Source organism: Lipomyces chichibuensis (genome assembly GCF_038497645.1).
Source record: "Lipomyces chichibuensis strain CBS 12929 unplaced genomic scaffold V1513scaffold_26, whole genome shotgun sequence".
In the NCBI taxonomy this organism is placed as follows: Eukaryota; Fungi; Ascomycota; class Lipomycetes; order Lipomycetales; family Lipomycetaceae; genus Lipomyces; species Lipomyces chichibuensis.
Genome location: NW_027117478.1, coordinates 147,238 through 169,997, shown reverse-complemented (window position 1 = coordinate 169,997; position 22,760 = coordinate 147,238). Strand labels below are relative to the sequence as shown.

Here is a 22,760-nt window from a genome sequence, read left to right as displayed (position 1 = left end):
ATACCTTAGCAAAACAAGGCCTCTTAGGGAGTGTCTACGAGGGCTTAGCAAGTCCCTTCCGCTGCTGAGCAGTCTCTCATGGCTAATTCTGACGCACCAACCGCCTAGATAGTCTTGCTGTCACCATTCGCGGAGACTCCGCGTCCTGCGCATCTATGAAGTTATAATATTTCTGATTTATTTAGGCCAGCTGACACAGCTTTGGCAATATCTAGATTAAGACAAGAGAATTCCTCCTCTAGTGAAGCAGCATAATCCGGCAGGTCTTGTAACTCATAATATAGGTATTGCGACTCTGAGTAAATTCCTCGAATTTAACAACAGTGATGTTAAAAAAAAGCAAATGGTCCCAGTCGCGGCGGGGCGCGTCACGAATCATCCGATAGCTGGAGTTCCAGCGAGCGTCCACGTCATACTCTGAGCTTTGCTTCCAAATTATTACCCTGGCACAAAACTTCCACCGTTCTCGCTACCCATAGAGCCATAATTCTAAGTCGAGCATGTGCAGCATGTGATGCAATGTCTGGATTGTCTCAATTACCAGCTTTTAAACTGGAAAAAATGTTGAGCACATGGGCAAGTCATCTAGCATAGCTATCAAGACCTTGAAAGCGTAATCGCTTGGCACGCCACCCGTTAGGATCTTCGCTGCGTATAGCTCAGACATGATAGATCCGTTATTAGCTGCATTATCCGCCATCGCTCTTAGAAGATTTGAGTCAATTAGCTCAGTTGATATCTTATGCAACGCCTCCGCTATTCTCTCTCTAGTATGACCACGCATTTCTGTGAACTCCAGAACTTGCTCGCGGTACCGATACTCTGCGGTCAGCCAATGTCCAATCACTGCCAGTATCGCCTTGGAGTTTCGGCTAGTCCAAATATGCGAGAAATATGCTATAGATTTGAAAAAGACTATAGTGAACTAATGTGAACGATGACAGGGATTCCAAAACTCTGGACTCAATTGAATGACGGGTCTCATGGATATTTCAGGTCTATATATATGTAGATCAACTCCTGAACCGACGTAAGACAACCTCCTCAGAGCTCCCCGCGCCTCCACTCGCCCATCACTACTGCCCAATGTACTTTACTACATTTGGCTAACTAAAAATACACCCTCAGCACAAGATCAGAGCTCATGATCTTGTCAAGCGGAGTCACCGCACAGCCGATAACCAGATTGGGATAGGAAGCTGAGATTGACCGATCTCCAGCAAACCTGACCGTAGGCATTAGCCAATAGGGGTGGACACGAATGACGAATATATTCGCATTCCTACGAATATTCGCAATTCGAATGCGAATATTTGGATGTTTCATGCTTTGCGAATGCGAATAAAAAAAATTATTCGCAAGTATTCGCAATATTCGCACAAAACATAATAGTTAATTAAAAAAACTTCCTCGTTGGCGTACATACACCTTAACAATAATCTAAGAAATACATTAAAAAAGCCTTTCTCGTTGAACATATCCCTCAACCAATCAAGCTTCTTCGCACATATGAAATATAATAATTTACAGAAATACATTAAAAACCTTCCTCGTTGCCGTACATATCCCTTAACAAAACAAGCTTCCTCATGGTGTCTGTACTTAGAGATTGTCTGCGTAGGCCCAGCAAATCCCTTCCGCTGTTGAACAGCCTCTCAACTGCAACTTCTGACGAAGGAATCGCTAGATAGTCTCTAGCCGCGGCTGCCATCCGCGGGAACTCACTTCGGTCCATCCTACCATTCGAACAGCTTAACCCTGAAACCCTGCGAATATACGAATATTATTCGCATTCGCATTCGCAGCCGACGTTTTATTTGTTGCGAATAAAACTTTATGCTGCGAGTTGCGAATTGCGAATGCGAATGCGAATAGAGAAAATTGTATTCGTGTCCAGCCCTATTTGCCAATCTCCAGTGACCAAAAAAGTGGAGAACCGAGCTCTAACAACTGGAAGTGGAGGCTGACCTTCCTCTGAATCACCGTTCTTCCAACACGATATCCACGGACAGTGCAATTGTCTCGCACGTTTGTTCCAGAGTCTCAATCAACTGAGCTCGACGCAGATTACTCCAGGTTAGTTCTTCGAGCCATTGTCCTACGAGCGTTATCGAGAGCCAGACCCCTGGCAAATCTCTGAATATCTGCTGGAATGCTTATGATTCAATTGACATAAATGGTCTGCCACTGTCCAGCCACTGTCCAACGTACTAAAGTTTGTTCTAATATTTTCGCAATGTGTTCTTCTGACCGTTTCTGGTAGGGCTGGACACGATACGATATCGCCGGGTTTTGCCCATATCGCATATCGTATCGCCTTAGGCAATATTTTAGGCGATATTATCGCCCAGTTTATCGAGCCGACGATACGATATGGCGATATCGCCTTGTAGGCGATATCGTGTCCAGCCCTAGTTTCTGGAACATTGTGGCCTGCTGCTTCATCGTGTGCCTTGGTGCTCCACGGCCATTTTTATCATTACGGGGTCCCAGGCATGCTTTTTAAGGTGCGGCCTCATATTTGTTGTTGATGATGCTCTAGCCGAATCCATAGATTTCCAGCTACTCAATCCGCATTGAATCACGTTGTTTACTGAAGATTCCTTTTACCGCAGCTTTAAACCCGCAACTTTCCAGGAAAAGGAGAGACATTGAAATACGACCACGCAAATTATGCTGACGCTGGGCAGAAGGCAGTGAGGACTGAATAGAATCTGCCGATATTTCCAACGGCTCATCCAGTCAGATCGCCTCATTCTGTTTGCGAGATGGTCTACAATTTGAGACAATTGATATCAAGGAAATCGGGCTCGCTTCACCATTCTGTCTTCCACGGCAGCCTCATCGTCACTACCGTCATTAACAGGCAATAATCAAGTCGACGTGCACGCTGAGGGCGTTGGCACGAGCAAACAGACACGTCATTAATCCCGCTGTCGGACAGAAGTTCGCAGTCGCAATCGCCCGTGATGTAGAGATTTACGTTGAAAGTTTGGCTCAAAGATCACTAAAGTAGCTGGACATTCACTTCGCTAGTCCCCGTAATAAAATATGGTATTAATCGATAGAGAAACTGGGTAAGGGCTTTCCAGGTATTGGCGAACTCTGCGAATATACGAATATTATTCGCGTTCGCATTCGTCCGCGAACAGAGAAAACTGTATATGAATACGAATATTCGCATAATCGGCATTATTGTATTCGTTACTCGCAAGTCCCAACCACTGCGAATAATATTCGCTATTTTATTCGCAAATCCTGAGCAGTGCGAATAATATTCGTTATTCGAACACCTGATCACGTGCTCAAGGGGTTTGCACCCTAATAAATTATTTCACGGTTTCAAGGAATACTGGAGCACACAGGGCAGAAAGAGGAGTGCAGCGATATCGATCCAGAGCGCGCCCTGTGATGGAAGGTATGAAGAAATTCCAAAAGTCTTACACTTTTATGGATGCCTCCGACACATACTACACCGCGGTGATTCTTGATCCGCGAATTAAAAGAGATCTGTTGATGGATGAACTCGAAGAGGAGGACGCGCTAGAGAGATCCTACAAGCCCTTCGACTCGGTCTCCATCACAACTATCCGGTCGACAGTCAAATTCCCTCATTACCGATACAATCTACACAACACTGCACCAAATGAAATCCAGTGGCTCCCGTTTCGAAGGTTGAAGCCATTGGCTGTAGAAGCCAAGTCGGACGTCGACCGCTATTTCTTTAGTTCTCAAATAGGCGTCGACACAGTGGCCATGGACGGTCCGAATTGGTTATTCCAGTAGTGGGGTGTTCAATAAACGAGATTTCCTCAGATGGCAGCTGCTGCTCGAGATTTCTTGGCAATCCCTGCCTCTGAAGTTTCAGTAGAGGGGCTCTTTAATGCAGAGAGAGACGTACTGGGTGAGAAGATGAGAGACACTCACTGCAGGGAGAGATGATGCTGATGATGCTGATACTGCTGCTGGGTTTTTGTGGTTTGCGTCTGCGGTTTGCGGTTTGCGCCTTAATGGCGTTGCTGCTTCTTGTGTTAGAACCGTAATAAACTATAACTATCGGTTTCGAGTTTCAGTTTCGTTGCGCGGACATCCTGCGAATATTCGGAGCAGCCCTAGTGTCCGCCTTTAAGACTCTAATTTCACTTGCTCTGAATCCGAAAGTGAAGTCAAGCTTGTCTGACCAGGTCACCAGTGAAGAGTTTTGGCAGACTTGAGTTGTTACTGAAAACAGACTCTTAAGTTCCCATCACTACGCCAGTCGTCCGGAGGCGTATCATAGCACTTGGGGTTAGGGTCTATGTGGCTCGGTGAACTGCAGACGCAGCTCTGGTGGATGTGGCGGTCCTGACATTTGTCACGCCCCGCATGCCAATTATATCGACAAAATGCCAACGAGCTCACGACTGAAACCAAACGAGGCTAATATTATAACCAGAACACTTCAAATCTGTTAAACACTCTTCTGAGCTATACTGCCACTATCACATCTGCGAAGAATTGCTACTTTGGTGACTCGCCGATCTATCACAAGAAGCTATCGCGTGCACCGGCCAAATGCTTCGACTTCAAATATGGCCCTTCACGGACGCGCTATGGAGTATAGGTTCTCAAAGAAATGGATCGACAACCGGTTCATATAAATTTGTTTGGTTTCTTTCAACAAGTCATTCGCTACCTTCCGGATTCACGTCAGCCTAGAATCTCATCAATTTCGAAAGTACCATTTAGGCGTTTTACAGCAGCATGTTCTCCAACAAACTTGTGCATTTAACTATTACTATGGTCATATTCGCTGTCAGTCTGCGTGCCTTAGTTGACAATCTGACTCCGAACGGATCTTTGCGCGTGGAAACATTTGTTAATACCGGCGAATCGGTTGACATGGTGTCCTCTTTGGTCATTGGTTCTGAAGCTGCTATGATCATTGACTTGCCAATGACGATCGATAAGGCAAAGGAGCTCGCAACTTGGGTAAAGGAGACCACAGATAGACCTCTTGTCGCTGCCTTCTCTACTCACAATCACCCCGATCACTATCTCAGCGGTGCTGCGTTCTTTGATGAGTTTCCTGGGATTCCATATTATGCAAGCAGTGTCGCCACAAAAGAAATCGAACATGATGCACCCAAGAAGGTGCATAAACCGATGAACTTATTTTTGTCTTATAGATTTGCTAATTTATATTGCTAGGTTGAGGAATGGACCCGCGTACACGGTTCTGAAAATATTGTGCAGAATACCACCATTCCCATGCCCTACGACTACAGTTTTTTCGCGTTGCCGGGGGATGAAGATTCTCCAGTCTACCTCCTCGGCCCTCTAACCGGAGATACGATCCACCACACTTTGTTCTGGATCCCTTCCGTTAGGACTCTCATTGCCGGTGATGCTGTCTTTGGCCGTGGTATGCATCTTTATATGGCCGACCTTCTTACGCCTGCCCTCACGGAGTCTTGGTTAGCCACTCTGGAATTTACAGCTGGCTTGAAGCCTTTCGCTGTCATTCCTGGCCACGCATTGTCGAACGGCAGCTTTGATGGAAGCCAAGATTTGAATCACAGCTATGATTATATTAAGTTCTGGCAAGAACAAATTGAGATCAAGGGCCCTGATTATTTCAGTCCAACGGAGATTCACGACAAATTTACTTCTGAGTTTCCGGAGCTCTTGTCAAGTACATTGAAATCGTTCAGTAGAGTGAATATCACAGCAGAAAATTTTGGAAGAGGAGGAAGACGCCGACCACAGTATCAGCCATTGTCAAGCTTCACCGATTCCACCGCTCTCAATGGTTGGATTTTGTAGGCTGGCACTGGACTTTCAGCTTGCGATACAGACGGGATAAGGGTGGTTGCGTTGAAGACATGCACATGACTTTATGCTAAATTAATAAGAGCGGGAGGAAATGTGTATTGAAAGTTGTGGTGTGGGAGGCATTCCCGGTGCATGGTGCATTAAGACTAGTTCCGACAAAATTAGCATTCTAGTTTATGGTCGCGAGTTACTGACACAGTAAAATACGATTTGCCATATTGCTTAATTAATCCTTATTTTCAAAAAAGGAAATAGCGTAGACGTTACTTCAGCTTGGTGTGTCACCTTAGCCACTTGGGAGTTGGGAGTTGGGAGTTGGGACGCGTCGCGACGAAGTACAGCATCTAAAAACCTTATGCTGGCAGCGAAAATGGTGAGGTCCAAACAAAAACGCTAAATCATGGAGCGCCCTCCACATTGTTCCCAATCCGCGAAAACAAATTCATAACAATGCGTTCATGTTCGAAAAGAAAGGGTACAGGCAGCATCTCGAACATCATCCTAATTGCATAGCTCTTTCCCGTCCAACACGGCACCCGTAACGGATCATATTACAGCAGCAGTCAGCAACCCATATCCGTTATATGTGGGAATGGTATTGGATTCGATGGATCAAGCTAGACAATTTGTAAACATGCAATCTATCGTTATTTCGAAGTTAAGAATGGTTTTTTCAGCACTCATCTGCATCTTATATCAGAATTACGCATTCGTTAAATAGGACATGTGGGCTGACTCGGTGGGTCAGGACGCGTACAGTCGCACGAACGACTATGGCCAGAGAAATGGCTCCTCAACGGTGAAGTTTATCAAGAGAAAATGGATATATAATACCGAATCAGATTGTGTCAAGAAAGCGCTCTCGACGCCTTGTGCTCTGGTGGGCCTGAGAATTTCAAAGAGCTCGTTATATGGGCAAACGATTATAATCGATGCCATGTACAAAACCAACAGAGAGTCTGCTACTGGTGAACTTGTAACAGTGGATAGTGACTTGCGCACTGCCATGATCGCATTGTGCATTTTACCAGCGAAGCATACGAATTCTTTCTTACATTTGGGTCGTGCAGCAACTGAGTCTGAGGATTGTAGATTATTTACGGGGTCAAGCTAACTATGAACAGGAGAAATTGAATTCAGAAGAATCTCCAGCTTGTCATTACTGATACGGACAAAGCCCTGATGACTGTGGTGTCGGACGTGTTCCCCACTTCTTTCAACCAACTCTGCCAATGGCACATCGACCAAAATATATCAAAACTGTCGGAAGCATTTCGATAGTGTTGCGCAGGGTTGGCAGAGAAGCGTTAAGCAATTGCGACTTTATGGACATCGCGGAGCAGAAGAAGGCTTTGGGAGAATTAAAAGACAAGTTCGCCTGTACAGCCGTTAATTATTTTTTAATCAATGGTGGATAGACGGGCAGTCAGACGTGGGCAGAATGTCATATATCGCAATGTCCGAACTTTGGGATTAGCACGACCTCTCACGTTGAAGGATCTCATTCGTGCTCTGAATAGTGCATTAACTTCATCTTCTAGCAACTCTACGCCGCTGGCCAGAGAATTAACTACAGCGGTTCTGAGTGTTCACTACAGCTTAGCGTGATCAGTGCGAACGAGAATTGTTCGTATGAGTGGATACCAGGAATCAGATTGAGACGTCAATTCCGTGTACAGCGATATCGCGGTCTGAGCTAGAGTTGGTCCATAGAGAAGTTGTTCTCATGAGTCACAGTCCAGACTAAACAGCCTCTGCGTAACTAGATGTTACTACTGCTGATGCCTTTGTGCAAATGTGCCAAAAGGCCATCAACACCAGTAATCTTCCAGTGGCATAGGAAATACGGGTGACAATGGCCCCACTCACCACACAGATTCGCGAAGCATTGCCTTGTGACTGTTCGTTGAATGATATTGGCATCGTTTACAGCTAGTGGACAGCAGTTTAAAGTTATTCGTCTGCATGAGTATATCTGCTAACAAGCTTAGGCAATGCCTAGCGATCATCCTGGAAAGACATGCTTAAAGCTAAAGCATCCATCCAAGTGATGGCGTTGAATTTCTGCCGGCTCTCGATAACTCCTCCACGGTCCATAATACCTCCCACATGGGCTTATATAATAGCCTACTTAGTATATTGTGGCTAATCACACTCGGTGTCAGTTCCAAGTTGATGCAACTGCTCTCGTGAACCATCAGATATATTTTGCTTCTCGTGAACCATTCGATATGGTCTGCACTCAACATGCACGATAGCAGAAAATTGAAGTTTCATTATATCAGAGCAGAAATATCGATTATTGACTCTTTGATTGATAGTGGTAATCAAGCCATGAGTGCTCTTCAGCAAACTACTAAAACCAAAAATGCTTCGGTATAACTTATATTAAGCACCAATTTCCCATCAAGCAGGGCAATTGACACAACATCTAGCAGCGGTTGAGGCGACGTGCCGCGGGCAATTTAGTAGTCTTATGCATAATGTGCTACATGTAACGAAATATATATTTCGGATATAGATTGACAATGAACCTCCACTTTTAAATATATATTAAACCTAGTATTAGTCTAGAAATACCCTCATCTCCACACAATCACCAATCCAATAAAAGCAACCACCCCAAACCAACGCATCTTATCTAGTCTAAATAACAGAGTTGAGTCCTTATGTATAGTACAATATCTTTTGCCCCTCATCTGTATCCTGCAAACATCTAATCCATTTTGGCGCAGTCTATCCGTAACCAACACCCGATAATGCACTATAGTACAGAGTTGAATCCTAATCCCATTTGTTGAAAATCCTTGGTATGAAAGTCGCGATTAATGTTGAAATCGGACGATGTTGAATGCTGTTGAAAAATAAAATGCGGCGATATCGGTTCCCAGAAACGAAATAATCAATTATTTAAACGAGAATTAGCGTGCACGAGAGGCCTTGAAGTAGGCCTCGAAGGCGGTAAGTCCGCCGGTCTTTTCGTCTTGGGAGATGTCCTCCCATTTGAGCTTCTTGACGTCTGCGCGCTTGCCGCGGTCAGCGAGGTCATCCTTGAGCCACTTGAGGGCGAGCATGAGCAGAGCGGAGTTCCGGTTGTAGAACTGTAAGCTGACGACAGAATTGCCTCCAGCTGTGCCGGCGAAAGCCGCCATGATATCGGCGGTATTGCCGATGTCGATGACGTGGCCCATGTGGATGTGCGCAATATGGGACGGCCACTCAGCCAGACCGTCGAAGATGTGCGTTGCGTACACGATCGCACACTCGCGCGTCACGGTCTCGCGCTGGAGAAAGTCGAGCAGACGTGCGCGGACGAGAACGTCGAGATCGACAGTTACCTCGTCAAGGAGCAACGTTGTCCAAGGACGCAGAAGGCCCATCACGAGCTGCACGCGTCTGCGCTCACCGTCGGAGACGGCGTGCATGTGCCAGCCAAGGTCAACGTCGAGGATGTCGATGAGCTCGTCGCGTCGGTCTGGAAACATGTCGCCGCCGACTGACGAGAGTAGAACAGGGACCGGCATGTCATGGCGCACAATCGGGTTCCCTGCCCACTCCGTCCCGAGATATGTCACGCCCGGCACGCCCGACCGGAACGGGTCTGCGCCATTAATGCGGATAGTTCCTCGTTTCGCGAGCGTCTTGCCGGCCAGAATCCGGAGCAGTGTCGACTTTCCCGCGCCGTTCGCGCCAAGTAGCAGCGTGCGCGAGTGCTGCGGAAGCGTGAGGTTGATGTCGTGCAACCCGACAACTGAGTTTGGAAAGACATACGTTAGGTTGTCTACTTCAATTGCCGGAATCACCTGGTCTGTCATATTGTCGTATGGCTATACCAATAAACTACCAACGAAGCCGTGTCCGTCCGGGAGTGAGGTCCAGAGATTTGGGAATAGTGAGTCATTTATTTTCATGCTGGAGCGAAAGGTCTCCGAGCCGCACCAGTTCAGGGTTATACGTAAGGGGCAGTCACGGCGTCACCATACAAAATAATACGAGGTGCAAAATGTTTAATTAATGCTATATTACGTGGTATCCACAAATCCTATATCCACTACGCCTATCACTCACGGGCATGTCTCTTCGACATCGGCTTCCAGGAATATATCCAAAATGCGCTCAACTACATGCTCAATGCGCCGAACGTGCCAATCTGGTTCTGCATCTTTCTCCAGCTGTGTCTCGTTTGTCGAGCACATTCGTGATCTGTTCCTATGCGACTTCTTATTCCTCTACACTCGGTTAGCAAATTGTCATGATCGCCGCAAAAAGTTACACACCAACGCAAATAATGTTGCCCGATACGCGTGATGATATAGTTCTTTATATTCCACATCTGCACCCGCATCACCTAAGTCCCCATGTCCGCTTGCAGCTTGCGAATGTGGCCGACTTATCCCACGCAGCCTAAGCGCACTCATCAAAACACGTTGTAACGTCAAAGCTGTTTTCGAAGTCGTGTTCGACGACGGGCCCTTGGCCAAATGGTGCGACTGTTGAGACAGTTCCAGTGATTGTGTCGTAGATTCAGGAAGCGACGCCTGCTGCGAGAAGCTATGCTGCTGTTCGAGCAGTGAATTCTCTGCTACTATATCCTGACTCTCTAACCTCGGCTGCGAATCATCCTGCGGGACAGATCCCGGCCGTGAATACCATACCGACTGCAACCGCCGCCGTTTAAATGATGTACGACGCTGCAACAGTTGTTCTAGCTTCTCATTCCGCTTTTGTGCACTAGCCACCTCCTCCACTGAAGCGTCCAGGAAAACTGCATCCTTATTTTCGTACGCCTCATTGTCCGATTCATCACTTGATTTGTATCCAGACGCGACAGCTCTAGATATGGGCGACATACATTTACGTTTGTGTCGTACGTACGAGCGTAGTCGGCAAGACGCATTCAATGGAAGGGCTTTGATCGTCACTTGTGCATTAGTGGGCGAATACGACTGCGGTCGCTTGGGAATCGTTGATGCGGCTATATCAGTTGTTGTCATCGTGGTCGTAGGTGACGACGAGACATGACCGAATATCACTAGGCTGGTGATGTCCTCTGTAGGTGGCGATAGCTTCACTATAAGCCCGCATGATAAATTAGGCGAATCTCGTAGATTCTGTATCCCACGTCAGCAGATATCCGTTGGATGAATCAAAGAAAATTAGTGCGTACGTACACTGGACGCAAGAACCGATTTGAAGAATGCTTCTGTTACTGCGTTCGTAGTATACCTATAGAACATTAGCTTTATTATTACCTACAGATCTGATACTTACACTTCCATGGCCGGTCCGGATACCATCCATAATTGTATAGAAGCGACATCGATACATGTCACGGCACTCAATCGCATATCGTCTCCACCAAACTTTGTTTCGCACTCTTTGGAAACATTAGATGTCCCCCTATCGCCTCCAGAAGACAGAACTGAGCCGCTCTCCTTAGACGATGGGAATTTTGACCTTGAGAACCCCCATATTTGCAGGTCCTGTAGTGACGGCGCGCTAGGATCTAGCCGCGATATGTCAAGGGCTCCTGTCCATATTTGCTTATTACGAGCATATGTGTTGGCTACTGGCATGTTTGATTCCTGTCATCAATTATATCGCTGCGTAACTTTAACTGGAGAACTAGTTTCGAGTTCGTGTGTGCAGAGCTTGAGGTGGTAACGTGAGATTCAAATCCAAAAAGCAAGGGTTTCGTGTCTACTGACATACATCTATCTAGAGCGCGGTCTCTGGAACTTTCGTAGCCCGGGCCGCTTTCACCAAAGGATTCCCGTCCAAATGGTCATATCTCCATAGTTATATTGCGAAGAGATATTTCGCATTTAAGTGTACCGCGTTGCTGTGGCATATTCTGGTATAAATTTTATTTTTATTCACAACATTCCGACGCTTTCTGAAGTCGTACTCCACTCGATTCGATGATGGCGACCATTCTACATTCACGAGCAGCGATTCCGCGGCATCTAAAGACCTTACACACCAATTCACTGTTAGTAAATCGAGTATTTAGATCGTCATGCGTTCAACCGTACGCTTGTATTGTCCCCAATTTTGCAGCTAATTACAGCACCGTCATGCCACCGATTTTACAGCAAGATATTGTCGAGCGGTACAAGAAAAAACTCGAGAAGTTGATGCAAGAGTACGTCGATGTTTACGACTTGGCTGGCCAGGATATTAATGTTTCGGACAGAAACCGTGTTGATACCTTAGACGAGCTCAAGCAGCATTATCAAGAGGATATCGCTCGACTGCGACAAAGCGACAAACTCCCGCAGCTGCCGTTCAAGAAGCCAGGAGACAATATAGTTCATGCTGCAGCGAATATCCCGAAAATTCCGAAAGAGAAGGCGATAAAGACGCTATCATCCTACGTTGACACCGAGAAATTGTCGCAGCATAAAGAAATTAGGGATATTGAACTTATCTGGCGTGCTCGACACGCACACGACCCATTCTCTCTTTGCGCAACGTTAGATGCGGAGACATTTGAGCGGATGAGGGCAAGTGCGCGGAAATATCCCATGTTTATCTTGCCACTGCCGCGTGATCTTAATGCCATTGAGGCGGATGAAACGACTACAGGGGGGACCGAAATGCAGTTTGTCCAATGGGCTTTCCCGGAAAAGAATACCACGCACTGTCTGCTGACGTCGTTACTTGAGTACAAGTTGCACACCGAATTTGCGCGGCCGCATACGACACTGATATTCCATTCCGAACTCTCAGAGTCGCGGCGTGTGGTGTTGTTGAACGGAACTGTAGAGAAGGGTATGGGCATCTCACCAGCGGACGCTCAGGTCCTGGTCTTGACTATGCAAAAGTTTTACAATTCGGATCCCAATGGTATTACGGAGCCGTACGAGCGTGAAAAGGCTCTGAGACGGCGCATGCTACTTGATCTATTCAAAAGCGGAGCTGGATTTGATGTCAAAGATTTAATTCGAGAGGCCGAGATGGCGGATTAGTTCTTGCATATTGTGATTTTCGGTATATAGTTTTTATGACACACGTTTGGAGTTTGTATATACACTCATTATATATAAGATATAAAACAGTATATTAGATATACGCTGGTGGGTTGGGCTGATATGATCACGGGTTTTGCCCGGGTAGATTTCTTGTTCTGTACCCGCAGATGTCGTGTGTAGAATCTCCTAGTGGGCGATTATTTTGTGTATATGTAATATAGCGGCAATTCGTTCTCGAAAACGCTCCAGGTATTACTTGTCGGTAACTAATGGATGGTTGTGAGCCACCCACAACTACGCGTAATTTTGGTTGTTAAGTCACCGAATAATTTTTTGCGCGAAAACCCGTCCGGGAATGAATTTCAGCATCGAACAAAGTGTGTTCGATAGGATGGCAAGCATAGCATCTAGATGAATATTTTCTGTCAGGGAATACGTCGAAGTGCCACCGTTAGAATAAAGGCATATCCGCAACTACCTCTCGTTGTAGCAGTTTTTAAACAATTTTCAACAGGCACTGTCAAAAGAGACACGATGGCCTCCAAAGACAGAAAAGAGAAGGCACAGCCATTCACGCTGAAGACGCCGAAAGGCACAAAAGGTATGTTATATCAGTTATCGTACCCGCATTTAGAGGTCCTGACGACATGCAGATTGGGCCGACAGGGACATGGTCCTGCGCAGTCGCATCTTCGACACGATATCGTCGGTGTTCAAGCGTCATGGTGGAGTCACCATCGACACTCCAGTTTTCGAGTTACGCGAGATCCTTGCCGGCAAATACGGCGAGGATTCGAAGTTGATTTACGATTTGCAGGATCAGGGTGGTGAATTGTGTTCTCTACGATATGATTTAACTGTGCCATTTGCACGCTTTCTTGCCATGAACCCGACAATCCAGCAAATCAAGCGATATCATCTTGCCAAAGTTTACCGCCGAGATCAACCTGCTATGACGAAGGGCCGCATGCGCGAGTTTTACCAATGTGATTTTGATATTGCGGGACAGTACGAGAGCATGATTCCAGACTCGGAGATTTTGTGCATCGCTGTCGAGGGCCTCACTGCTCTCGGCATTGAAGACTTTGTCATCAAGTTGAATCACCGAAAAATCCTGGACGGTATTTTCGCGGTTTGTGGTGTTCCATTGGCGGACGTGCGAAAGATTAGCAGTGCTGTCGATAAGCTTGATAAAATGCCGTGGGAGGATATCAAAAAAGAGATGACAGAAGAAAAGAGACTCCCTGTCGAAGCCGCTGATAAGATCGGGGAGTATGTCAAGATGAAAGGTAAGTTCTATAATTAGACAAATAGGTGTTGCAATTTTCGCTGACGGCAGTAGGTGGTGTTGATCTTCTCGCCAAACTAAAACAAGATGAGGTGCTGATGTCGAACGAGTCTGCTGCTACCGGGATCAAGGACATGGAAGTCCTCTTTAGTTACATCAAATCATTCGGCATCCAGGACAAGCTGTCATTCGACCTTTCACTTGCCCGTGGTCTCGATTACTACACAGGTATAATCTACGAATGTGTCACCTCGGCTTCTGCACCACCATCTCGGACCAACGGGGACAAAAAGTCAAAACCAAAGGACGTGGATGAAGACGTGTCCGAGTATGTTGGTGTCGGTTCAATCGCTGCTGGTGGCCGATATGATGAACTAGTTGGCATGTTCTCGCAGAGCAAGAAGTCATCCGTTATGCCATGCGTTGGTATCTCGTTTGGGGTTGAGCGACTTTTTTCTATTATTAAGTCTAAAGAGGACATGTCCAAGATCCGTGCAAACGAGACTGACGTTTTCGTCATGGCCTTTGGTGGTGGTAAGGAGTGGACTGGCTTCCTTCCAGAGCGCCTAAAAATCTCCAAGGTGCTCTGGGAGGCTGGAATAAGCGCAGAGTTCCTGTACAAATCCAAGCCCAAGCCTCGGCAACAGTTTGACGCGGCAGATAAGATCGGGGCGCCACTTGCGGTTATTCTGGGACAAGACGAATACGCTCAGGGCATGGTTAAAGTCAAAGAGCTAGGTCTTGGAGAAAATGCGGACGAGGGCAGAGATGTCGAGATAGACAACTTGGCTGATCATATCAGCCGGCTGTTGGTGACTATCAAGGGGCAGCGTTGAATTTGCAAACAAAAATTTTTGTATATGTAGAAATAGTACATAAAGATACACTACATCATACATCACTCCAAATACTCAATGCCCACGCGCTATAAGATGAGGTCTTTTCACTATGGAAAATAGAAAGTATATTGTACCCCTAAATAAAATAAAGCAAACAAACAAGATAACTAATAGGAACACAAAACCTCCCGAAACAACCACAAAAATATTCCGTTTCAATACAATCCGGTTCACTTATTTACTTTTCCGTTTCACAACTCCCATCCAGTGCACTTAATAGTCATCGTCGTCATAGTACTCATCATCTGAATCATCTACTAGTTGCTCGAAGTTGACCTTATATCGAAGTAAAGCGCCAATACCACCAAAACCTTTTACGAACTGAGCTCCTTCGGACGATTTGTCGGTAACGAACTCAAGTGCCGCACCAAAGTCCTTGTATCTCTCCGCCAGCCACTCGATCATGGGCTGCTCATCAACGGTTTCCATCTCTTGGCCCGTAACTTTATCAAGAAACTTTTCCTTTGAGTTTGCCTCGTTCGCTTTCGACACGTGGATAATGACTGGGTCACCACTAGCATTCTTGAGCGTGTACCGAACAACGTCTAAGTTCTCGTATACGATAACAGTCTCGCAAGCACCAAGATCGAGAGCCTTGAGGGTGTCTTCCACACCGTAACAGTACTTTCCAGTGTCTTGCGCAATTTCGTCGAAGTACTGCAAAATAAGCTTTTTCTCCTGGATAAATTTCACGTTCGAGAGAGCCTCGGCAGAGAGTTCGATAGCCTGGTTGAAACCGTTCTCGCCACCGTATGACACGTCGACGACCTTAATGATCTTGGCCTGCAACCGACCGTCGAACATATCAGACTGGGAAAGCTCGGTCTTGAAGTCAGCTGAACCGGCGAGAATAAGACCGGTGACGTTAACCTTATCGTTGGTTATGAAGTTCTGGACAGCTGTTTCAGCGACCTTGCGAACGTAGTTGTGCCGCTTTTCCTCACGCAATCGGGCAAAACGCAGCGCTGACTGACCGCCACGACCGTGCTTCTTGGGCAGGTCAACTGTGAATTTGTGGAGGACCTCGCGAGTGTTTCCCGACAGTGTCCCGAAGAGCGCACCGTTACCGTCCATAATAATGAAGCCGAACTTGGAGTTGGACTCCAGTAACTCGGAGAGAGCCTCTGTGTGGAACTTGTTGTCACAGAGGTAAAGCGATGTATTGATAGGCTTGAATGGTTCGAAATCAATGTTGAGCTTGCGTTCCTTACCCTCAGCTGTGATAATCTCACCGCAATAGATGACTAGACCATTCGGAGGGACCCTGTTGTACAATTTCAGGCGCTGTTGAGTGGATGTGATTGCACTCAACACTGACAGACGGTTTACTCGTGATTTGATATTCGAAGCTGTGCCATACTCGTCCGCCAGAAGTTTGGCTATTCGCGGAATCTGGTCCTTCGGTGCTTCACCGTTCATTAGCAGCTATTACAGGTATTCGGACATACTTTACGACGGTACATACGAATAATGAGAGAAATCATAGATGTGCCATTTCCTCTCGCGGCCTCCAAACTGCTCGTCGTTAGCTCTTAATTCCCCCAAGGCGGTCCATTGTGCCCCCGCATACCTCTTGATAAGTCTAAACGCATATTAGCATCAAACTTACACCAGACCAACCCTCCCAAGAATACTCACTTCTTGACCTTCCAGATCTCGATATTTTTCTCCGCGTCAGTCTCCAAATTATTTGTAGGCGCCATTCTGAATTATGAACAATCAAGCACAGCGAAAATACAATGTCTATGATCAGATACCAATGCAAAAAAATTATACGTATGATACAAAACGAAACACCCAATTCAATGTATCCAGTATCAACGTTCGAACCTGATTCAATCGGTTAGAAGCGTGCCTTACTCTTGCAGGCCGTAGTTGAACAGTGAATGAAAAAATTGTCGGGACGAAGGTGCCACATTCGTCGTAGTACGCAGCAGTTGGGTTAGGTATTTATTTATGTTTGTTTAGCCGCATACCCTACAGCATCAACCGACGGATGTCAAGGATGGCAGCAAATCTTTGGGGTACAGTAAAACCCTGGTAAGTCAATTCGCTATGGCCGATAATCCCTGTAAGCCGATTGATTCACTTGTAAATGTTTAACGTTGGAAAATTTACTTCAACAAAATGATAACTCGATAAAAGCCGATACGAAGTGCGCGTAAACGTTGCTTAGGCTTGGGTACTACATGGTTTAGTTACAACCGCCTAAAGGATGCCCAAAATAGTTCGTTTGCCACTGACATATTTCTAAGTTTACTGTAGGTTCTCTAAGTGGTTGAATAATGGCTGAATATTTGGCTGGTCGTAGTTGTTTAATATTTTACATGCCCCATTCGAAGTACTGGTAATTACGGCCGCTTTATCAAGTTCGATGTTGTGGTTGTGTCTGATGGGCCGTATATAATTATAACTGTACTAGCAGCACTGCTCTTTGTCATTACATTTTGCAATATGGCAGCTACAGATGGTTGGTTAGAAATGTATGCAGCTGTGCACTGGAGTTTACTTAAGCCGAACCAACGTACGGAGTTCATGACGGTTAACTTATGAATCTGTTGGAGGGACTCAGCATCGCGAGGCGTTCCGTGCCGGCAATATTCGCGACCTAGGTATCCTTCCAATAACTGTATGGTTTTAATACAAGATATCTACAAAACAACAAAGCTCTTTTGTTCAACTTTGCAGACTCAAATAGCTACTACTAATCAGTCAGCTCAGCGAGGACAACGTTCACTGCGCCGGTCCGATCTTGAAAAACGTGTCTCGGTCAATTCTCACCAGCGCGGCCCGCTTATGCGGAAAATCAAACTCTTTCAACTTTTCAAATCCGTATTGCAATAAATACCCAATTAACTTCTCGTTGTCCGCGCGTGGCTCCAGAAAGATGTATTGGGTGCGCGGATCTTGCAAGAACAGACAATGGACGATGGATGTTAGCCATGCACGTACAATATGCGGACCGCGTAGACGCTCATTGCCGACCAGGAGATGAAATCCTCTATCGTATGGACCAGCGCCGTCTGCGAATGGTGCAAGACGATCTTCTTTGACATAGTAGAGTTCTAAGGTGGATTGTCAGCAGTTACGCACAGAGAACACCAATATGAAACAGTGTACCGGCATAAAGAAACTGCTCCTGGTCAAGTGAGCCAATAACAGTTACAACATGCTTGTCACCGTCCAATGTATTCAGATATGACAGGTGCACGCTATCTTTGTCACCTTTCATGTTCCAGAACTCTGCCACGCGGTCGTTATTCATCCACTCTGAAAACGTATCGGCGTCGTCTTCAATACTGAGTGCACGCACGCTGAACATTTTGTTCAGAGACGGAACATAGCGACTATAGATCCGCTCGCTCGCGTGTGGATTTGGCGGGCGCCATGGATCCCGACCCTGTTCGGACGAGGTGTTGTCATCGTAACTAGGGAAAATGGCATTAGTGAAGTACGAGCCCAGCCAGCACTCGTACGGGCCGGAAGGCGGAAGCGAGATCTGAAAGAAGACCGATCGGGAGCAGAACATCTGCGGAGCATGCCTATCTTCCTGTACTAGCACAAATGCCAGGATCAGAGCCGACTGTTGCGCGTCAAGTTCTCGCACGTCTGGAAACTGCAAGTCGATCATTTGCGTGCCTGGATCAGTAGTAAAGATATAGTACAGTAGCAGCCAGACCTCAAAGTAGGCCTGCAACTGCGCGATATGTTGCTGCTGCTGTAGGCGTTTCTGAGAAGATTTCCGCAAGTCGAGCACGCGTTTGCCTGTATCATACGCGAACTCGAATGTGCCTTCACCAATGTCATCGGTGAGTTTCTTCCGTTCACTCGTGACGTCGACAGGGACGATAGTCAGTGTCTGGCCAGACGGTACTCTGATCTTGGCAATCGCACTCATATTTTGTTATTAGTACCGAGCCATATCGAGTTGGTATACTAAGGGCCAACGTCGCAAATCGGGTCTAGTTAACGCAGAGCGGGTATCGATTGAGTGGCATACGTCATGAGGGCCCTGCAACGCTAACCCGCAGTCAGCTCACTTCGGCGGGTGCCTCGTTCTGGCTCTCCATTTAACTGCACAGAAAATATGGATGATTTCATAATCATTAACATATTATTACAATATTACATATTTACATTTAGGCAAATTTAATAATGAGGAGTCTTTTAAAGAACTCCCAATGCTGTAGGTCGCCAATTATTTTTAATCTCCAAATTAGAAAACACCATTGTTGCGGCCAACAACTATCGAGTACTAAGTGCAGACGAATAAATTATTAATAAGCGAAAGTATGAGTCCACAATCTATTGTAGTTTCATATACAAATGACAATCGTCTGGTTGAGTCGCAGACGTACAAAAATCAAGCACTATTAATTCCCTAACTGAAATAGGTTGTGAAGTCGCAGCATTGTTCATGTGGGGGCATAACAAGTGCGGCTCAGAAAGTCATCCGAATTAATGCCGACCTGCCGCCGATCGTCTCGCCCTGCAACCCGAGGCTCCGATAACGGCAGCACAGAAACCGTGAGGTTCAAGCTGCTCTTATTGACTGCATGTGCCGGGCTAATAGTCGGTCGACGGCCCTGATGAGAGTGCAAAGTCAACACTTCCTACGAATGTGTTTACAAAGGGTCAACAGTAACTACGTCCACGGTCCCGTCCAATACATTCTTGTGGAAATAGTCTCGGCGGACAATTTCTAATTCCAAACCACGTATTTGCGATACAATACACCATGCCGCTGCCTCCAAAAAGCAAAAACGAGACGCCTACCACTGCTCAATTCGCAGTGGACGTCGAGTCGGTCTCGATAGCTAGTAGCTTGAACCGGTTCGTGCCACAAGTCTGGCTAATAACAAATTGCAGTTCCACGCTGGGACGAGAACTGGCGATTAAGACATTGGCGAAAGGACACTATGTTGCGGCAGCCTGCAGCGTGGAGACAATTTCGTCATTAATGGAGCTGTTGAAGCCCCAGTTCGGGGATCGTGTTCTAGTGTTGGATATGGATCCCAGGTGAGTACTTTATTATGAGAAATTGGATGCATGCCCGAGTGGGACTAATATAAGGCAGAAATAAACCACTTTGTCAAAGCTCCCTGGCACGGTTATTAATGAGATGGAAGCGGTTAGATATCGTTGTTAAGTGAGGACATCAGAAAGAACACGTAGAATCGACCTCTACTAACGTCAGTAGTTGCTCTCTGAAATGTAAGTCACGATCATAAGACTGCACTCAACAGACTGACCGAGAATACAGCGATGGTGGGTACGATCGAAGAAGCCAGCGAGTGGCACATAAGGGAACAATTCGAATCATCGTTTTACGGTCCAGTGAATGTGATCACAAGCGTGTTACCAGTGTTACGAAAGCAGAAATCCGGACATATACTCTGCGTAACCGGAATTAGTATGTTCTTGACCCCTGCTTGTGACCGTGAAGAGTAAATTAATGCTGTATAGCTGGACATATGGGCACGCCTAGTTTAGGACTGTTAACGTCGGCTGCACACGCATTAGAAGGATATGCTGAGGTATACTATTACTTTGATCCAACGGATAGTACCACTTACTTTCGCGACAGGCACTGGCTTTCGAAGTCGCCCCATATAATGTCAAAGTCACCGTTGTCCAGCCATCGCTAGAAGCGGCGTAAGTCTTATTATTTCCGTAACCGCTGCGTTCCTAACGTAGAACAGGGTCCTTGCCAATCCTATCATTTTCGCCGTCCAACAAGAACATTATAAAAACACAGTAAGCGCTACGGTACGATCACTATTATCATGCCAAGAGTTATCGCCAGAGTTACTAGTTAGAAATGTACATAATGCCACTTCTTTATGTATGTATCTATGTTTTGCAAGAAAGCTTACGGGGACTTAGGTCGTCTTCGCCATTTTGAGCGTAGCAGGCATCGACAACCCACCTGGCCGGATTGTTGCCGGTGCAGAAGCGATAGTACAGACCAAGGATAAGTTACGAACTGTCAGCGAGGAATTGGAGGATATGCTTGAAGTCAGCTATGCAGCTGACGCTGAACCTCTGACCGAGCAGCAACGGCGAGGGCTGTCTGGAGTGTGACAGTTTGATGGTCAGTGGGCACGGGCAGACGGCAGGTTGGAAAGAAATAATGTGTAAATTGTAAAAATGTTGTGATCTCGTGTTGCATCACGTTCATAATTCGTCATGTGCATGTCCTTCATTTCACCATCTTAAATCTTATAATACCGAACGAAAATGAAGGATTTATAATCTCATGTAATGATGTTTCCTTTGGGTGCCAAGTATGTTTAAAAAGGCAGTTATGCCTAGAATTGGGATAGGGTAAGGTGACTCTTGCCAGCTATAATGTCATTCATTTCCCATTTAGTTACCGTCAAATTTTAATGTAAGTAACCCAGGATTTTATCAAAGTATGATACCAATTTGTCAATTTGTAATATTAACAACAAATACAGCAATTATTTATTGCAGTTCAAAATGAGAGACGAAGATATGGTGACGTTGTTGCGGTATTATATTGGTACATTGTGGAACTACCGTGGATGCACCATATGCGGCAAAACTTTGTGCGCGCCACCGCCGCAAATCCTACGGCTCAGAGTCAGATGGAGCAAGGGCTCAACCCTACACAAACATTTAGCAGTCACAAGATCAGGGTTCTTTGTTCAGCAGCCCACACAGAGACAGCAAGGACTGCGGCATCATACAGAGGTGCCAACGGAAAGCTAGCTTGGCCATACTTGCCTGATTTACTATTGGCACAGGTTCCAGCCAGCAACAAGTTTCCGGATATAACAGCAATGGCACCAAAGTCTAAGCGTAAGTATTTGTATTTTATATATGCGATTATTGTGATAAGAGGAGGATATGGTGAAATGCGGATGTATGCAAGCGGATCGAATGAGTTTTGCACTTCGCAGCACAGATATTGAACCTGGAACAGTAAGGAATTTGCAGTTACTGTAGCGCGCCGGTCACGGATCCGTTACAGAATGTGCATGTATTCTACGACATGTTTTGAATACGAGAGCGTGCGAAGGTTCGGGATGTGCAAAGAAGTCAGTGTGGTAGCAGCTGATCGTTACTGCATTAACGCATTTTATTCGCAATATTCCAATAGGGCTTCAAATAATGACTGAACGCTAACGTAATTAGCAACTGAGAAGGCCGTCGCAGCCAAGAAGGCCGTCGTTAAAGGCATCCACGGCAAGAAGGTTACCAAGATCCGCACCTCGACAACCTTCCACCGCCCCAAGACGCTCCGTCTCCCGCGGAGACCAAGATACGCGCGCAAATTGATCGCGCACGCTCCCCGTCTCGACCAATACAAAGTTATCATTGGCCCCCATAGCAATGAGTCGACCATGAAGAAGCTCGAGGAATCGAACACTATTGTCTTCATCGTTGACATCAAGGCCAATAAGAACCACATCAAGGATGCGTTCAAGAGCTTGTACAACGTCGAGGTTGCCAAGGTTACCACCCTCATCACGTAAGTCGAGTGTTTTACACAATGCTGGGATGAGAAGCTAAAATATTAATAGCCCTACGGGAAGCAAGAAGGCATACATAAGATTGGCGTCAGAGAACGATGTGTTGGACGTTGCGAACAGGGTCGGTTTCATTTAAAAGGTTCAGTTACCCTTTGTATTTTGTAATCTAGTAGTCAGAACATTATAGTCATACAGTACATATCGTTTTATTCTGTGCATCACTACGAAATCTTGCGTGAATTTACCTGGTTCATCGATAACTTTAAAGTTGATGAACACGACGAGT

At 46.1% G+C, this 22,760-nt stretch overlaps 10 protein-coding genes across 10 annotated transcripts; 6 read left to right on the top strand and 4 right to left on the bottom strand.

Annotated features, from left to right (window-relative positions):
• The first annotated feature begins 3,166 nt into the window (after window positions 1-3,166).
• V1513DRAFT_448435 (uncharacterized protein) lies at window positions 3,167-3,964 on the top strand. The gene has a single exon (XM_066898539.1). It carries the CDS (start codon window positions 3,412-3,414, stop codon window positions 3,784-3,786), a length of 375 nt encoding a protein of 124 aa, XP_066752487.1. The 5' UTR covers window positions 3,167-3,411; the 3' UTR covers window positions 3,787-3,964.
• Window positions 3,965-4,345: 381 nt separating this feature from the next.
• Window positions 4,346-6,136, top strand: V1513DRAFT_448434 (beta-lactamase-like protein). Its single transcript, XM_066898538.1, has 2 exons — window positions 4,346-5,133; window positions 5,191-6,136. Exons 1-2 carry the CDS (start codon window positions 4,744-4,746, stop codon window positions 5,803-5,805), a joined length of 1,005 nt encoding a protein of 334 aa, XP_066752486.1. The 5' UTR covers window positions 4,346-4,743; the 3' UTR covers window positions 5,806-6,136.
• A 2,169-nt stretch (window positions 6,137-8,305) lies between these two features.
• Window positions 8,306-9,738, bottom strand: V1513DRAFT_448431 (P-loop containing nucleoside triphosphate hydrolase protein). Its single transcript, XM_066898537.1, has one exon. The coding sequence runs from the start codon at window positions 9,627-9,629 to the stop codon at window positions 8,736-8,738; it is 894 nt and encodes a 297-aa protein (XP_066752485.1). The 5' UTR covers window positions 9,630-9,738; the 3' UTR covers window positions 8,306-8,735.
• Window positions 9,739-9,804: 66 nt separating this feature from the next.
• On the bottom strand, window positions 9,805-11,441 carry V1513DRAFT_448428 (uncharacterized protein). The gene is made up of 4 exons (XM_066898536.1): window positions 11,086-11,441; window positions 10,986-11,040; window positions 10,092-10,925; window positions 9,805-10,043 (listed from the first exon to the last, which is right to left on the bottom strand). Exons 1-4 carry the CDS (start codon window positions 11,388-11,390, stop codon window positions 9,879-9,881), a joined length of 1,359 nt encoding a protein of 452 aa, XP_066752484.1. The 5' UTR covers window positions 11,391-11,441; the 3' UTR covers window positions 9,805-9,878.
• Window positions 11,442-11,635: 194 nt separating this feature from the next.
• Window positions 11,636-12,999, top strand: V1513DRAFT_145040 (ATP11 protein-domain-containing protein). Its single transcript, XM_066894223.1, has 2 exons — window positions 11,636-11,959; window positions 12,011-12,999. Exons 1-2 carry the CDS (start codon window positions 11,736-11,738, stop codon window positions 12,783-12,785), a joined length of 999 nt encoding a protein of 332 aa, XP_066752483.1. The 5' UTR covers window positions 11,636-11,735; the 3' UTR covers window positions 12,786-12,999.
• Window positions 13,000-13,322: 323 nt separating this feature from the next.
• Window positions 13,323-14,912, top strand: V1513DRAFT_432618 (uncharacterized protein; the record flags this gene model as incomplete). The annotated part of the gene is made up of 3 exons (XM_066896408.1): window positions 13,323-13,389; window positions 13,442-14,077; window positions 14,131-14,912. 3 exons carry the CDS (start codon window positions 13,323-13,325, stop codon window positions 14,910-14,912), a joined length of 1,485 nt encoding a protein of 494 aa, XP_066752482.1.
• A 7-nt stretch (window positions 14,913-14,919) lies between these two features.
• V1513DRAFT_402509 (polypeptide release factor) lies at window positions 14,920-16,888 on the bottom strand. Its single transcript, XM_066895530.1, has 4 exons — window positions 16,614-16,888; window positions 16,546-16,557; window positions 16,441-16,490; window positions 14,920-16,381 (listed from the first exon to the last, which is right to left on the bottom strand). The coding sequence occupies exons 1-4, from the start codon at window positions 16,676-16,678 to the stop codon at window positions 15,189-15,191; spliced, it is 1,320 nt and encodes a 439-aa protein (XP_066752481.1). The 5' UTR covers window positions 16,679-16,888; the 3' UTR covers window positions 14,920-15,188.
• Window positions 16,889-17,431: 543 nt separating this feature from the next.
• On the bottom strand, window positions 17,432-19,006 carry V1513DRAFT_448420 (acyl-CoA N-acyltransferase). Its single transcript, XM_066898535.1, has 2 exons — window positions 18,096-19,006; window positions 17,432-18,040 (listed from the first exon to the last, which is right to left on the bottom strand). Exons 1-2 carry the CDS (start codon window positions 18,871-18,873, stop codon window positions 17,709-17,711), a joined length of 1,110 nt encoding a protein of 369 aa, XP_066752480.1. The 5' UTR covers window positions 18,874-19,006; the 3' UTR covers window positions 17,432-17,708.
• Window positions 19,007-19,713: 707 nt separating this feature from the next.
• Window positions 19,714-21,059, top strand: V1513DRAFT_382000 (uncharacterized protein; the record flags this gene model as incomplete). Its single annotated transcript, XM_066895088.1, has 8 exons — window positions 19,714-19,994; window positions 20,053-20,124; window positions 20,176-20,189; window positions 20,239-20,388; window positions 20,442-20,512; window positions 20,563-20,630; window positions 20,678-20,798; window positions 20,862-21,059. The coding sequence occupies 8 exons, from the start codon at window positions 19,714-19,716 to the stop codon at window positions 21,057-21,059; spliced, it is 975 nt and encodes a 324-aa protein (XP_066752479.1).
• A 640-nt stretch (window positions 21,060-21,699) lies between these two features.
• Window positions 21,700-22,687, top strand: V1513DRAFT_448405 (60S ribosomal protein uL23). Its single transcript, XM_066898534.1, has 3 exons — window positions 21,700-21,800; window positions 22,137-22,473; window positions 22,526-22,687. The coding sequence occupies exons 1-3, from the start codon at window positions 21,782-21,784 to the stop codon at window positions 22,608-22,610; spliced, it is 441 nt and encodes a 146-aa protein (XP_066752478.1). The 5' UTR covers window positions 21,700-21,781; the 3' UTR covers window positions 22,611-22,687.
• Window positions 22,688-22,760: the final 73 nt, after the last annotated feature.

What these genes read in the sequence shown, in the direction of transcription:
- V1513DRAFT_448434 (XM_066898538.1), top strand. Translation starts at nt 4,744, where the DNA reads ATGTTCTCCAACAAACTTGTGCATTTAACTATTACTATGGTCATATTC. An exon ending in AACATGATGCACCCAAGAAG is followed by an intron (nt 5,134 to 5,190) that starts GTGCATAAACCG and finishes TTATATTGCTAG; the next exon opens with GTTGAGGAATGGACCCGCGT.
- V1513DRAFT_448428 (XM_066898536.1), bottom strand. Translation starts at nt 11,390, where the DNA reads ATGCCAGTAGCCAACACATATGCTCGTAATAAGCAAATATGGACAGGA. An exon ending in TCCGGACCGGCCATGGAAGT is followed by an intron (nt 11,041 to 11,085) that starts GTAAGTATCAGA and finishes AATGTTCTATAG; the next exon opens with GTATACTACGAACGCAGTAA. An exon ending in AATCGGTTCTTGCGTCCAGT is followed by an intron (nt 10,926 to 10,985) that starts GTACGTACGCAC and finishes CGTGGGATACAG; the next exon opens with AATCTACGAGATTCGCCTAA.
- V1513DRAFT_145040 (XM_066894223.1), top strand. Translation starts at nt 11,736, where the DNA reads ATGATGGCGACCATTCTACATTCACGAGCAGCGATTCCGCGGCATCTA. An exon ending in CTCGAGAAGTTGATGCAAGA is followed by an intron (nt 11,960 to 12,010) that starts GTACGTCGATGT and finishes TGTTTCGGACAG; the next exon opens with AAACCGTGTTGATACCTTAG.
- V1513DRAFT_448431 (XM_066898537.1), bottom strand. Translation starts at nt 9,629, where the DNA reads ATGACAGACCAGGTGATTCCGGCAATTGAAGTAGACAACCTAACGTAT.
- V1513DRAFT_448405 (XM_066898534.1), top strand. An exon ending in AAGGTTACCACCCTCATCAC is followed by an intron (nt 22,474 to 22,525) that starts GTAAGTCGAGTG and finishes AAATATTAATAG; the next exon opens with CCCTACGGGAAGCAAGAAGG.
- V1513DRAFT_448420 (XM_066898535.1), bottom strand. Translation starts at nt 18,873, where the DNA reads ATGAGTGCGATTGCCAAGATCAGAGTACCGTCTGGCCAGACACTGACT. An exon ending in GGAGCAGTTTCTTTATGCCG is followed by an intron (nt 18,041 to 18,095) that starts GTACACTGTTTC and finishes AATCCACCTTAG; the next exon opens with AACTCTACTATGTCAAAGAA.
- V1513DRAFT_448435 (XM_066898539.1), top strand. Translation starts at nt 3,412, where the DNA reads ATGGAAGGTATGAAGAAATTCCAAAAGTCTTACACTTTTATGGATGCC.
- V1513DRAFT_402509 (XM_066895530.1), bottom strand. Translation starts at nt 16,678, where the DNA reads ATGGCGCCTACAAATAATTTGGAGACTGACGCGGAGAAAAATATCGAG. An exon ending in TATGATTTCTCTCATTATTC is followed by an intron (nt 16,382 to 16,440) that starts GTATGTACCGTC and finishes TGAACGGTGAAG; the next exon opens with CACCGAAGGACCAGATTCCG.